At 45.6% G+C, this 14,393-nt stretch overlaps 1 protein-coding gene across 1 annotated transcript in view; it reads left to right on the top strand.

Moving 5' to 3' along the window:
- The first annotated feature begins 5,528 nt into the window (after nucleotides 1–5,528).
- clec16a (C-type lectin domain containing 16A) overlaps nucleotides 5,529–14,393 on the top strand; it is a 51,678-nt gene continuing 42,813 nt past the window's right edge. Inside the window, exons 1-6 of the mRNA XM_061223209.1 lie at nucleotides 5,529–5,787; nucleotides 6,809–6,937; nucleotides 9,149–9,282; nucleotides 9,601–9,749; nucleotides 11,092–11,197; nucleotides 14,188–14,311. Coding sequence (XP_061079193.1) covers nucleotides 5,714–5,787; nucleotides 6,809–6,937; nucleotides 9,149–9,282; nucleotides 9,601–9,749; nucleotides 11,092–11,197; nucleotides 14,188–14,311 — 716 coding nt within the window. The 5' untranslated portion in view covers nucleotides 5,529–5,713. The remainder of the gene's footprint in view (nucleotides 5,788–6,808; nucleotides 6,938–9,148; nucleotides 9,283–9,600; nucleotides 9,750–11,091; nucleotides 11,198–14,187; nucleotides 14,312–14,393) is intronic.

Genomic DNA, 14,393 nt, shown 5'->3' on the forward strand with positions numbered 1-14,393 from the left:
CCTCGGTCCATTTAAACCGTCTACCCTTCTCTGTGAGTTGATGAAGGGGGCGAGCAATCGCCGCGAAGCCCTTCATAAACCTCCTATAATAGGAGACTAACCCCACAAAGCTCCTCACTTCAGTCTGGTTCTTTGGCGCTGGCCACTGTCGCACTGCCTCTACCTTTGCTGGGTCTGCTTCCACGCCCCTCGCTGAGATTGTGGCCCAAGTACTGCACCTGAGTGGACAATAAATTACACTTAGCAGGCTTTACCTTAAGCTGAGCCTGGCGTAATTTAGTTAGTACCTCATCCAGCCGGGACAGGTGCTCCTGGAAAGTCCGACCAAACACAATAATATCATCTAGGTACACTAAACAAGTTGTCCACTGCAGATCGGCCAGCACTAGATCCATTAGTCTCTGAAAGGTACTGGGGCTATTACACAGGCCAAAACTAAGCACATTGAACTCAAAAAGCCCTTGTCGTGTAATGAATGCCGTTTTAGGTTTGTCTTTGGGGTCCATCTCGACTTGCCAGTAACCGCTGGCTAAGTCTAGAGTGGAGAACCAACAAGCCTTACTCAAGCTATCAAGGGCGTCGTCAATGCGAGGCAGGGGGTAGGCGTCTTTTCGAATCAGATCATTCAATTTCCGGTAATCAACACAAAAGCGGAGCCCTCCATCCCGCTTGCGGACCAGAACTACAGGCGCCGCCCAGGGGCTGTAAGAGGGCTGAATGATGTCGTTCTCGAGCATTTGCTTTATATGCTCCGCTACCTCCTGCTGTAAATGGAGGGGAACACGACGGGGGGGCAACTTCACTGGCCTTGCTCCCTCTGTATCGATCTGGTGTAAAGTAAGGCGAGTTCTCCCCAAGTCATTGTCACCTGAACTGAACACTGTTAAATTTCGGGCCAGCAAATCATAGATGGCTGCCAATTCAGCTGCCTCGAAACCTTTCTGGTGCAACCCCAGATGCACCAACAGTGTATCAGGCGTCCAGGGTAACTGTGAAACACCCTCTGTCTCTGCTTCCCCCAAATTCTCTGCCTTGCTCCCCACTTCAATATCAGTAGGTAACAAACCTAGTTTCATCCCTCCCTTCAAGGTAAGAGCATCATTGGTGACGTTGACGTTGGTGGAGAGAGGCCGACCGGCAGGGTGCCCCGTTCCACCCTAAAGACCACCCAAGCCACCATCACATTACAATGAGTAGACACTGATTCGGCCGGCTCCAGCATCCCCTCTCGAGCAGGCCCAATAGTGTTTTCTATCTTACCAATAATGATGGCTTCGCTGCGGGGAGGGATTACTGTATCCACAGGGACGGTGACGACTTGTGGCTCCTCCATATCTGCTGGCACAATAAGGGGGAGTAGCTTACCCATTACCCTCCATTCTTTTTTTTTTTTAAGTCCACCACCACCCCATACTTGTGGAGAAAGTCAAATCCTAGTAAGATCTCCTGAGACGGCACATCAGCCACCAAAAACTGCAACTAATGCCAGAGAATCAAACTGACACACAGTGTGCCACCCTAGGATTCCCATTGCCCCGCCATTGGCAGCCGACACATCCCCCTGGTACCCAACCAACTCTGCCCCCCTTAGTGATGGCTAACCAAACCTGTTTAGGAATCACTGACAAGGTGGCCCCACTATCCAATAACAAGAGCGAGTCTAACCCCCCTACTTTGGCAGCAATGTACCCTGAACCGCCCTGCTTACCTACCGAGGCCATAGTGGCACGAGTGTACTCGGGGGCAGGCAATTGGCCTGCTGTGCCTGCCCCCCCTAGTTTCCCTGCAAGTACGGGCACTCGCATCGGAGGTGTCTATTACACCCACATTCCCAACATCTGTCTCTCGCCTCTCGAAAGCCCTGACTGGTTGCCCCACTAGATGGCGCCCTACCCCTACTACCTCCACCTAGGTTTCCAGTGGGCTGGGAGAGATGTGGTGTTGTTGGGGCTGCTTGTATGTTTTTAACTGTGGATTGAAGACAGCGCACCTCCTGCCTCAACTCCTCAACCATCCCCACCAACACTCCCATTTGTTCATCACTGCTAGATTTAGCCACCGACACGCCCATCACTTTGGCCTCTGAAGTCACATGACATTGCTCCAGGCTCCTAAGCAACTCCATTTCAGAGGAAAGATCAATGGCTGCTTCTAGTGTCTTGGGCTTAGCACCCCGTAAGCTGATCCGAAAATCACCGGTTGCAAAATGGAGGATAAACTGATCTCTTGCCAACATATCGCGGGTGTAATCATCCGCTGTCGGATACGCTCTAATAGCCAACCTCCTTAAAGCAGTACCAAACTCCCTAGCTGACTCATTCGGCTGGCGGCGACGGGCAAGGAAGCTAGCCCGGCACCAATCATCACTATCACATGGTTCAAAGCATCGTGTCATGGCTGCCTTCAACAATGCATAGTTGTTCTTAGCCTCTCTAGGCAACCCGCTATACATGTCCCTAGCACGCCCTGCAAGCAAGAGGGACATAAACTTAATTTTGAGAGCCTCATCCCAATGATTCACCTCAGCCGCCACATCGAACTGTTCTGACCAATCAGACCACGCACGGCCTACCCCCGTAAAGGTCTCAGGCATAAAAACTGGGCGAGGAGGTGGCCCAACACCGGAATATACATGGTGCCCAACACTACTAGAGGGGGCATTCTAATTACTATTCCCATTACTCTGCACCTGCGGCTGCTGACTGCCTTCTCCCTCCAACATTGTAGCAGGCTACACTATACCAAGGTTTAAAAGTTGGGAGATCCCTCCGCTGCCACCAATGTAATAAACCTTGTTGCCAATAGCAAGATGTAGAGAGCCAGACCACATAAAGTATTTGGTCTAGGAGCTACAATTAATGGAGGAGAAGGTTCAGGTACAAAACAGTTATCTTTATTATTAAACACACTCATGGGCTACAGCTCAGACACTACACAGGCATGGGAAATATTGCGGTGGCTACCCTCCCCACCAGGTCCCCAACAGTACGCCAGAACCACCATAAAAACCTACACAGGTAGGCTACCCACACGGCAACTGCACTGCACTGCAGGGCACGGCACACTCGGCCTCATGCACACTGCAGGTAGCCCATTCAAGCTATGGGTAGGGTAGTCTACTACACACAGGTAGGCTACTCACACAGCAACTGCACTGCACACATGCCTATGCTACTTCCACTACAAACCCCTCCCCGTGCGATAATGGGCACACCTGTCAAGAGGCTACTGGTAGGTGGAGATCCGACTGCTTCCCCCACCCCCGTGCTATGGCTGGGCTGTGCTGGGCTAAAATGCTAAACCCAATCACACAACAAATAGGACACAGACATAGGACATTAAACACTTATTAAAGTCCATTAAAACACTTAACTTGCCCGGGGTTCTAGACCCTTCCACGGGGTCTGGGCTTTGGCACTGGTCCGATCCCCGTCAGTCAACAGCAACAGGTGACCCTCGGTCCAGCGCCGCGAGGTGTCTCCACAAACAGCAGGAGAGCCTCTCCACAAGCTGGAGAGCGGACAGGAGCACTCCTATATCCCTGCTATGCTTTCCCCTTAGCCCTGCCTACCGCAGGAACCTTGCCCTACAACCCGCTACCTATCTTCAGGCCAGCGGCTCTAGGCAGCACGCGAACCTCCCCCCAGGTCCATGTGCGAGTGCAATGTTTGTGTTGGTCGGCTGGCTTAGCTCCGTAGCCTCACGTCCATGCACCGCCACTCCCCAGAGACCGTGTCACACCCGCTCGGCTCTGATTTATTAGTTCCTCCCCGCTGCAATCACGTGCAGCTGAGAAGGCTCAACACAGAGTCCCCGTCAGCAGCAATCATCCAACTCAGGTGAAACCAATAGTCCTTGATTACTGACCCACTCAGAACCACGTTCACTACAGTATCTTTACAGAGTGGCCTAGCTACTCAAGCCCAGACTTAAACCCCATAGAACATCTATGGGGAGAACCGAAGACACTTTCCACCCAATCTGATGGAGTTTGAGAGGATCTGCCAGGAAGAATAGGATAAACTGCCCAAATCCAGGTGTGCAAAGCTTGTAGAGACTTACCCAAGAAGACTCAGAGATGTAATTGCTGCAAAAGCGGCTTCTACAAAATACTGAATTAAGGGCCTGAATACGTATATAAATTAGATATATAAATAAAGTTTTTGAAGTTTTGACAAAAACATGTTTTCAGCTTGTCATAATGTGTTACTGAGTGCAGATTCATGGGCTCTCTGGTATTCAATGTTCCCAGACATTCACATGTCACCCCCCTGCTCAGCAACCTCCACTGGCTGCCTGTTATGGCTCGCATCAAATTTAAAACTTTGGTGCTCGCATACCAGGCAGTTAAAGGATCAGCCCCTGTATATATTCAATCCCTTATCAAGACCTATACACCAACAAGACCCCTCCGTTCTTCGTGCCGTCTGGCGCCTCCCCCTCGCCACACCTGCACTTCACGCTCACGACTACTGTCTGTCCTGGTCCCACGGTGGTGGAATGACCTCCCGGTGAATGTCAGAACGGCAGAGTCTCTGACCTCCTTCAAGCGCAGACTGAAGACCCATCTCTTCAGGCTACACCTTTCCCTCCCCAACTCACAATCACCGTGATTAGCCTTAGACCGTAATGGCACTTATGTATAGATATCGTTACTTGTATAGGTATTGTTGTTTTTATTGGCTGGTGTATTGTTGTATTCTAGCTGCCAACTGTGGTATGCTAGTTTGAAAGTTGATTGTACTCTTCAAGGGTTCTGAATTTCTGTATGTTTACACTAGGACTCGGAACTGTACTGTCCTCTCAGGTCCACTTTTGCACTTGTTCTTGTGTTTGATTTGCACTTTGTTGTACGTCGCTCTGGATAAGAGCGTCTGCTAAATGCCACGTAATGTAATGTAATGTAATGTAAAATGGGCAAATAACAACTATTTTATTAATTTCAAATTAAATCTACACAATAGAAGACAATGAAGGGTGAAGGGGTCTGAATACTTTCTGAAGCCTCTGTATTTGATCCAGGTCTGGTACTTGTGCAAGAAGCTACAACTCAGTAATGGACACTAGCCTGTACAACTTCACTTGGTTAACTGCTATTTTGCATCGCCAACCAAGCTACCCATTGAACTGTTCAATGAAGCTACCACACGATTCTGATTTCTATCGGGCTTCGTGGTTGATATTTTATCCTCACAAATTAGGCGATACCTCAACTTTCGTTTTGTCGCAAATTATAAAACCACAAATTATAACATCACATTTGACATCGATTAGTGAAAGAACACTGTTTTGTCTTATTGACTTATCACAATAATTGAGTCAACGTTTAATAAAATTGTACATGTTGCTCCCTTTTTAACGTCTGGGTGAGTTCTGAACGTTTCTGAACATCGAGATGACTGAAGTCATATGATTTACAAAGGAATTGGGAATAGTAGTTGCAAACCTTTAGGGAAACTCCTTGATGACTCGCGCAAACTACAAGCATGACACTACATTTCCCATAATTATCAGCGGTTTAACCCGGATATTAACAGCTGCAGTTCACTGTCGTTGATGTAAGCTAGTGTGGACAGCAGCGGAGAGAAAGGTGTTATTTCCGAATGTCATTGCATAATCCAGAATGTTTTTGTTGTATTTGTTTTCATAGTGGTTGATTATGGACTGATATAATAAGTGCGCGTTAAAGAGAAAAGCTTTTGCGAGTGCAAACATGTTCGGTCGATCGAGGAGCTGGGTGGGAGGACAAGGGAAATCCAAAAGCATCCACTCTCTGGACCATTTAAAGTAAGTGTGGCGAGTGTGCATTTGATTTATTTTAGTTAGTTGGCATGCTAGTTATATTAAGTACTTGATTTGTGATGGGTAGATAGATTGTAGTGTTTAATTCTGTTCTCTTCTCCGAAAGCGTATCTAATGCTATGTAGTGAGTAGTTGACAGTATTTACAGGCCCATGTCGACGCTTCCGCAATTCTAGAGATGTCAACCACAGTCAATGGTTTACTTAAATTGCAAGCTAGCTAAATAGAAACTAATTTACGTACTACGCTATAGCGACCTAGCTTGTGTCTTAACCGTTTAGCTAAAAGGTTAGTTACAATAAAGCTATGAACACCATGACCAACGTCCGACAAATCTACCGGTGCGTGTAGCTAGCTAGATGTTAAGCTGTGAGTTTATCAAAGTTGGCAGCTTTGCATGTGTCCACAGGTAATTTAACCAGATAGCAGCACAGTAAGCTGTGTTGTTATTTAGCTGCCTTGGTAACATCATTTATTTTTACCACCACCACTTTGCTAACGAATGTTATCGCGACAGCGAACTTAGTTAGCTACTGTTACAACAACGTAGCTAGTTAGCTTGCTAACTTAGCGTCCAGTAAGCTTTCCATCTAGCTGACGGCTAGCTCACTAACGTGATGATTGAGTGCAAATTAGTCTACGGTATTCGTTTGCCGTGTTGGCCAGCATTCCGAACATCACTTTTTGCTGAAAGTAATATTATTAGTCATGCTCTTTTGGTACAGCATTAAAAAATACCTGCCACATACATTCCCATAACAATATAAACATTAAGTGGTCACCGTCAGCATTTGCACAATTCAATTGTAAATGCAGGAAACTTTCTTGTGTTGTTGCAACAGGTGTTCACTTGGCACGTGTAGCCTGGTGATAGCATTACGCAACAGCTTTTAATCCTTTGGCCTTGGGTGACCTTATTGTAAGGATTTGTGGTATTTACTGGTCGACATATTACGTTGTCTAATGTATTGCATGCATTTGTGCTTTGTTTCTGTCTTCCTTCAAGGTACATGTACAATGTCTTAACAAAAAATACGACAGTGACGGATCACAACCGAAATCTGCTTGTGGAAACCATTCGTTCGATAACCGAGATCCTGATTTGGGGAGATCAAAATGACAGCTCGGTGTTCGAGTAAGTTGTGTCTGGTTTTGAGTCCTTTACATCATAAACGGTTTACACAAGCGCATGCGATATCTCCAGACCTGGAGATGAGTGAGGAGCTACTCCTTGACAAGCGAAACTTCTAACCAAGAGTGTTTTGACGTGTACTGTATTTAGGAAATTGAAGTTAGGCTAGATGCCATCAGTCATAGAATTATGGAGCATGGTAGATTTCCCAATCTGTGAATCGGACTGATAGGTGAAACCATGGTTGCTGTATGCTTTTATGAAGCTTTTGTCATTATGTCATCGTATACCATTGCCCTGTGGTTCTTCTGTATCTGTATTCTACCACTGTTTGAGGTATCAGAAAAGATAAAATGGGGATGTGACAGGTTATCACATTCAGTGCTAGAGTGGAGCTCAGCCAATCTGTGTGTGAGAAACAGAACGACGCCAACAGTCATTGGTGGATACGTTCTGTCTATAGTTCCATTACGATATCTAGCAGGAGTTGTCCACCCGTTACAGTTGGTGGTGTTCTATTAGTTTTGCCAGTGTACTCCATGGTTGATTGATCAAGGTTCTCTGGTTTCTGTTGTTTGAAACCTGTCATATCCCCATTTTATCATCCCTGTGAGGTCCAGTGTGCATATGGAAGGGAGAACCTGTGCACACTATGCAGCTTAGCTTTCAAAGTAGCACAAGACCATAGCAAATGGCATTGAACTTTTTAAACTCTGCACTTTCAGAAAGATGAACAGAGACAGGCATGAAATTGCTAATTTGATGTTTTAAAAAGTATTTTGGCTCAACTTAAAAACAAACATCAAAAAAATGTATATTATTTAATTTAGGCTCAAAAGCTTTGTAACCACCAAATGACAGCAACTTATTTTTATGATTGATTTTAGTATAAATATTTAGACCTGTATTATCCTTTAAAAACAGCTCATCTTGTGAGAATGTGGAGGATTCCGCTTTAATAAATGGAAGAGCCTTAGCACTTTCTCATCGGAAGCTACCTGCAATGATTGGGTGTTGGTGAGCTTGAAGGCTGTCACATGGGTGTAGGGTGAAGAGATTGCAGATGAACTGATTTCGAATGAAGCGCATTGGGTCTGGAAGGATTGTGATGAGGCAGTGCGGTATGGTGGTAGCATTGGGCTTGTGTTGCAATGCAAAACCGACATGCCCTGGGCCAAATACACACTTAAAATGCATTCACTCATTTAACTGCCATATCATTTAAAAATGCTCCTTTGACCATTTCAACAAAACCCCTTTCTAACCAAAAAGGAAAGGCGAACTTTTGTTCAGAATATTGAAATGAGATGTTTCTTCTTTAATTGCAAATCATTTCTAGGAATGGTGCTCGTGGCAAAAAGACAAAGGTATTGAGCTCATTTTATGCAGAATAGCATTCATTATGAAAGGAGGCCATCCACAAACCACATATTCGTAAGCTTGCAAGCCATTTAAAAAACTTGATTAGGAAATGCTCTGCAACTGAGTAGTTCTGCAACCTGACTTATCAGATATTGTGATCTTGACGCACTCTGGTTTTACTTCCGGGAAATTGCAGTGATGTGCCAGTTTACACACAGGTCAGATCTGCAGAAGTCGGATTCGTGGAAGTGAGACATTAGTCAGCCGCTTCCATGCGTCTCTGTTTATTTCACTTGCTGCCTTTACCTGAGACCAGAATTTGCAGCATTGATGTGAGTGGGGAATATGCCCAGAATGTGGGCAGGTGTGTGGATCTAAGGTCCCCTGCTCTTTGCCAGGCTTATAGCGGATGGCTACATAAGGCTATTGAGTGAAAATAAGGCATCCCTTATTCCCCTGTGGATTTTTTCCACCTTGGTGTTCCCCTTAGACCAAGATTGTGCGCCAAAAATATTTTTATTTGCTCTGTGTCACTTGGGAAAGCTGTGACTGGTTGTGATGTCACCTGAAGGTGGGAACTCCTGCTGTGGGCTTAGCGGATGCTATTTCAGAATGCTCACTCATCCTAGTACATGTCGGATCTGCACTCCAATAAAATAACATTTTAAAATAGCATTTGTATAATAATGATATGGGTAAGATTACCCGTATGTGTGTGTGCATACAATATCTACTGTTTCTATTCAGTCTAATGTCTAATACTTGCATGCATAATATCTAGAGTATATGTTTTTATATCTGTCAGTATAATATCTGTATTTGTGTAATGCCAGTGTTTATGTTCCTGTGCAGCTTCTTTTTGGAGAAGAACATGTTTGCGTTTTTCCTCAACATTCTCCGCCAGAAGTCTGGACGCTATGTCTGTGTTCAGCTCCTGCAGACACTCAACATCCTTTTTGAAAACATTAGCCATGAAACATCTCTGTGTAAGTATGGTAATCCAGAAAAAGTCATGAAACATCTGTGCATGTAGCCTACTCCATCGTAAGGCAACACAATATATTAATAATTGTTATGCTATTGTTGGTTTGTAGGAGATGACTGAAAATTGGACATTTGTATACATTTCAGACTATAAAATATAATGTTTTTGATTGCTTCAATGTAACATGAAATGCTCTGTTCACAAAATCGTTTGCTTGAATAAGAGGCCTGTTGCAAATTGTGTGTTATATCTGATGCTTTTGTTTGAATTTTTAATGTTCCAAGCTCATCTCAGTATCTTCCTCCTCTTCCCTTCCCAGATTACTTGCTCTCCAACAACCACGTCAATTCCATCATTGTCCATAAGTTTGATTTCTCCGACGAGGAGATAATGGCATACTATATCTCTTTTCTGAAGACCCTGTCCCTGAAGCTTAACAACCACACTGTCCATTTCTTCTACAATGAGGTAACGGAGCCCTATTGGCCATGCCATGAAAGCTTGCGCCATTGCTCCTACAGGTGACGCTGTTGGGAGGCTTACCACCCTGCATGGTTGTGGGTCAATTCCATTTTAGGAAATGAATTATAAATTCAGCTCATGAATAATAAATACCCATGTTCTCTGAGCATTTTTGAACTGTTCAATGAATGAGCTGAATTTCAATTGATGTTCATTGATGAATTGAAACTGAATTCAAACATAATTGACCCCAACTGTCCAGGCTTTTATTCACTCAGTGAATTTATCAATCTCATTTTGAATAGGGTTTTTATGTTATTTTTTGCTTCTTTTTTATTTTTTAAATGAATTAATTATTTTTTAAATTTACATGCATACCTTAAACTGTAGGTAGCAGTCTTAAACGGGCATCTTTCAGTTTTCTGGAATGTCCAAGGCACACTTCCTGCATTGACTTATCACTGCTGTCCCATCAATGTGGAACCTCTGACTTACGGCTGTGTTCAGTGTCTGTCTCCAGGATAGCGCCTTTATAGCCCCCAGCGAGGGGAGTCTCCTGTATCTTTCTCTGGCTCCTGTGTATAGGGGGAAGTTATTGGTGTACTGAAACGGGGGTGAAGGTGGCTTTATTCCGGGGCACCACCGAGCCGCTCGGTGGTGTCGGGAGTAAGCAGGGACTGGAGGGCAGGGTTCGCTCTCAGAGAAACACCGTCTGTCAGGGACCCCACCAAACCCCTCTTCTTCAAGATCAGACTAAAATGGCCGCCAGAGCGTGGGCCTCAGCTCTGCAGTGTTTGCATGTCCTTGTGCATGGCCCACGGACGTCTCATTTCAGATTCCTCCTAAATGCTATGCCATATTCTTACTGATGTGTAATATATAAAAATACATTATATGAAGTGAATGTTGAACATATATTTATTTTTTGCTTATGCATATCTCCTTGCATATAATGTAGATTGAATAAGTACTGTAAGGTACTGTGTGCTGTAGGCATATGCCTATTCTGTCCAATATATTGTAGCACTTGGCCTAAAGTGTATCTTTAGAACTTTCAATGTATCAATATACAAGTAACTGTGACATGAGAAACATATGTAGCATGCTTATTTGTATAGATGTATAGTTGTATATTGAACCATGGGCTATAGTAAATTATTAGAGTTCTTTACATTGTTATATTTCAGAAGTCATTAGTGGTTGTTGGTCAGAGGTCAGAGGTGAAAAGTTAAAGGTCGCAGACTGGGCGTAGGCCCAGCCCTGCAGCCCGCTTCTCTCTGGAGGGTGGCCCCGCTGTCCTGCACAGTGCCGTGTTTAAGTCCTGGCTCTCTGTCTCCCATGCTTCCAGCACACTAATGATTTTGCCCTGTACACGGAGGCCATTAAGTTTTTCAACCACCCCGAGAGCATGGTCAGAATTGCTGTCAGGACTATCACTCTGAATGTGTACAAAGGTGAGTAACTGGGCCCTCAGGACGCCCCCTGCTCCGAACCTGCCCCTGGCTCTCGCTCTCTCGCTCTCCCTCTCCCTCCCTGCATCCTCTCCTCTCCTCCCCTCCCCTCCCCTCCTCTCCTGTTCTCGCAGGCTGCCAGGACGATATGCATGGCCACGCTTGCAGGCCTGAGGGTCACGGCTGATAAAATGGTGCACGGCACTGATCTGAACAGTACGTTCCATAGGTGGCGCTGATGGGTGGCCCTGCCTCTGATGTGACGCATTGATGGTTTATTTTCACCCTTTCGGGCAGAGCCTCCTCCTCTCACGCTCTGTCGTACGTTCAAGATGGCACACATATTGCTCCTAGTATCTGCTGCACGCACATGCACACACCCCCACCAAGGTGCTAGAACACCACAAAACTAGTCTGAAAACTAATAGCCGGGTTTGCTAAAATCCAGCTTCAACAGACGAGTTACTCCTTTTTCTTTCATTAAATTAAACATATATGGAAACTCATTGAAAGAAAATTATTTTGCTTTTTTACATTTGTAATCCGGGGACCAAGCGTTTCTGTCAAAGATGTAGGAGTTTTGAAGCAGTGCAGATTATCTGGCAGTGTGCTTTTCGCCGTCTTGCACACCAATGTTTCTTCTTATTGCCTTTCTGTTGCTGCGACAACCTTTCTCTCTTTCCTCCTCATGCTTTTGAGTGTGATATTTCTCTACATTACTATCATTCTGAAAAAACAAAACTAAAAACACCGCCAAACTGCATGCAAGCCTCTCACTGCTACGTGCAGGCACTACTGAAGGTTATGACTGTAGAATATGTTAAAATATATATATATATATATATATAACCAAAGCCTGTACTATACTGCGTTGCGGTTGTCTGAGCACTAAGCCATACTGCATGCTTTGGTAGTACTGGCAGATTTGAAAATGTTCTTAGACGGGGTGGTGGACAGGGCTGTCTGCTGTTGTCACATGATCACAGGGATGCTGGGATTGAAATGTATGTTTGCAGATATTGTGTGCTAGATGCTTGGGGTCAATTAACTAGTGTGCACCTGTGTGTACTTCTCTGATGTAGCTGCACCCCAGTAGGGTGATGCTGTTGGAGACCATTCCCCACCCCACCCGCAGCTTAACCCAATTAACTGTGTCTGTTCTTCCCTCTCCCTCAATGGTGACTCCTGTGTCCCTTAATCCAGTGTCACGTAAGTTGGTCCAGTTTTTGGAACTTTTCTTATCACTTGTTTTGTTGTTTGTTTATTGAGTGGTAACGCAGGCCTCATGTTGATGCAGTCAGGGCAATGCCGTTTCTGATTCGCCACATTAGAGTGAACCTGGCCTGGGTGCCAGGGAAAATAAAAACAAAAAAATAAAATAATAATAAAATAAAATAAAAGAATAAATAAATCAATCAATGCTAGGTGCGATTTCTTGTTGGGTGTTCCTGGGCCTCTGGGTACGGACACAAGGGGCACTTGGTGTCCACTGCCAACTGTGTGGTCCTACACTGGATCCACAGAGCCCCTAAGCCTCCTCCCCTTCCACTCCTGTCCCTTTACGATAAAGATAATTACCACTTAATACCTGTCCTCATGGTGCTGTTTTTGTCAGTGTGTTTGGGTCATGCTTTACGGTGATGGAATTAATGAGTATTTATAACCCCAGTCCTTCCTACATGAATACAAGCACTACTGACCGGGTGGGCTCTATGATGAAGCTTCTTTTTGCTGTGTGAACATTTCAATCCTTGTTGCTCTGCTTTAACAAGGCACACCGCTGGTCTATGAAACCTACGCCTCTTTTCTTGCTTACTTTGAGAACATAACCTTGTGGTTTCTGGTACTGTGAGGTATGTTTATCTGGGTGATTAATGCCCTGCGCTTACCACGGTAAGATCAGCTCCATGAGCCATAATGGATAGCCATGTAATTCCTGGTTTCTTCCCTCATGGTCCAGATGTAAGCACGATGTCGGTTTGCTGGCTGTCCACAGTCTCCCAAGTTCTGTTCTTTTAAATTAAATTTTAAAGGCTGAATGTTTTTTATGTATTTATGTAGCTGCTGAAGGCCTGCTCATGTTTATGCTCCATTGATAAAGTTCAGTCCAGAATACCCAGTATTAGAGTAGAGCCATGACTCGGCATCAGCTCACTGGACTGTAAACCATCCTAAAGCCTGACCTGGACACACTGTATAAGACCGTTGCATTGAGAAGTTGTCCTGTCTGTTCAGGACATTGAAAAGGAACAATTTTTATGGGCTTAGTCATTTGCCTCACTGCCATTCAGACTGCTAAATTGAAGATGTTTCTAAAAGGAAGTCACCCCCACTGAAGGAGTCTAGTCGGGGGGCCCAAACAGCACCCCCCTGGGGTTTTTCCCATGGGGCATTGTGGCAGGTCCCTCTCCCTCTTCCTCTGTCGAAGTGTATAACCCCTAATCCCGTGGCCTGTCCCATGTTCCCGTGCTAACCCATGAAGCACCCGCTTCAGGTCTCTCGGGTGCTCCCGATTCTGTGGTCTCGTTTCGCAGTTCATCTTCAGCCGGGAGTGACATTTGTAATTACTGACACAACTACATCATTTGGCAGACGCTTTTATCCAGAGCGACGTACAGTTGATTAGACTAAGCAGGAGACTATCCTCCCCTGGAGCAAGGCAGAGTTAAGGGCCTCGCTCAAGGGCCCAACAGCTGTGCGGATCTTATTGCGGCAGCACCGGGGATCAAACCGCCGACTTTGCGTGTCCCAGTCATGTACCTTAGCTGCTACGCTACAGGCCGCTCTGCGGCGATTTGTGTCAACAAAAGCGCGGCTCGTTTGACGTCAGTCGGACGTGTGAAGAGGACAAACTGCGAGGCGACGAGACCGAATCGCGGACGCCTCTCTTAGACGCTGGCGACGCTCCTGCCCCCTTCACCGGGGGGGAGTGACTGCTCGTGCCCTCCTTCCTTCCCCCGCTGTTGTGTAACCGTGGTAACCCTCCTTTCCAGTGGACAACCAGCACATGCTCCACTACATCCGGGATAAAACGGCCGTTCCCTACTTCTCCAACCTGGTGTGGTTCATAGGGAGCCACGTCATCGAGCTGGACAAGTGCGTGCAGACGGACGAAGAGTAAGTGAGACTCTTATGTGCCTGATATGCCTCGCAGGGTTGGGGCCTGATGTATGCGTATTGCAATGCACATGGTGTCCAT

The sequence above is a fragment of the Conger conger genome, chromosome 16 (assembly GCF_963514075.1).
Source record: "Conger conger chromosome 16, fConCon1.1, whole genome shotgun sequence".
Classification (NCBI taxonomy): Eukaryota; Metazoa; Chordata; class Actinopteri; order Anguilliformes; family Congridae; genus Conger; species Conger conger.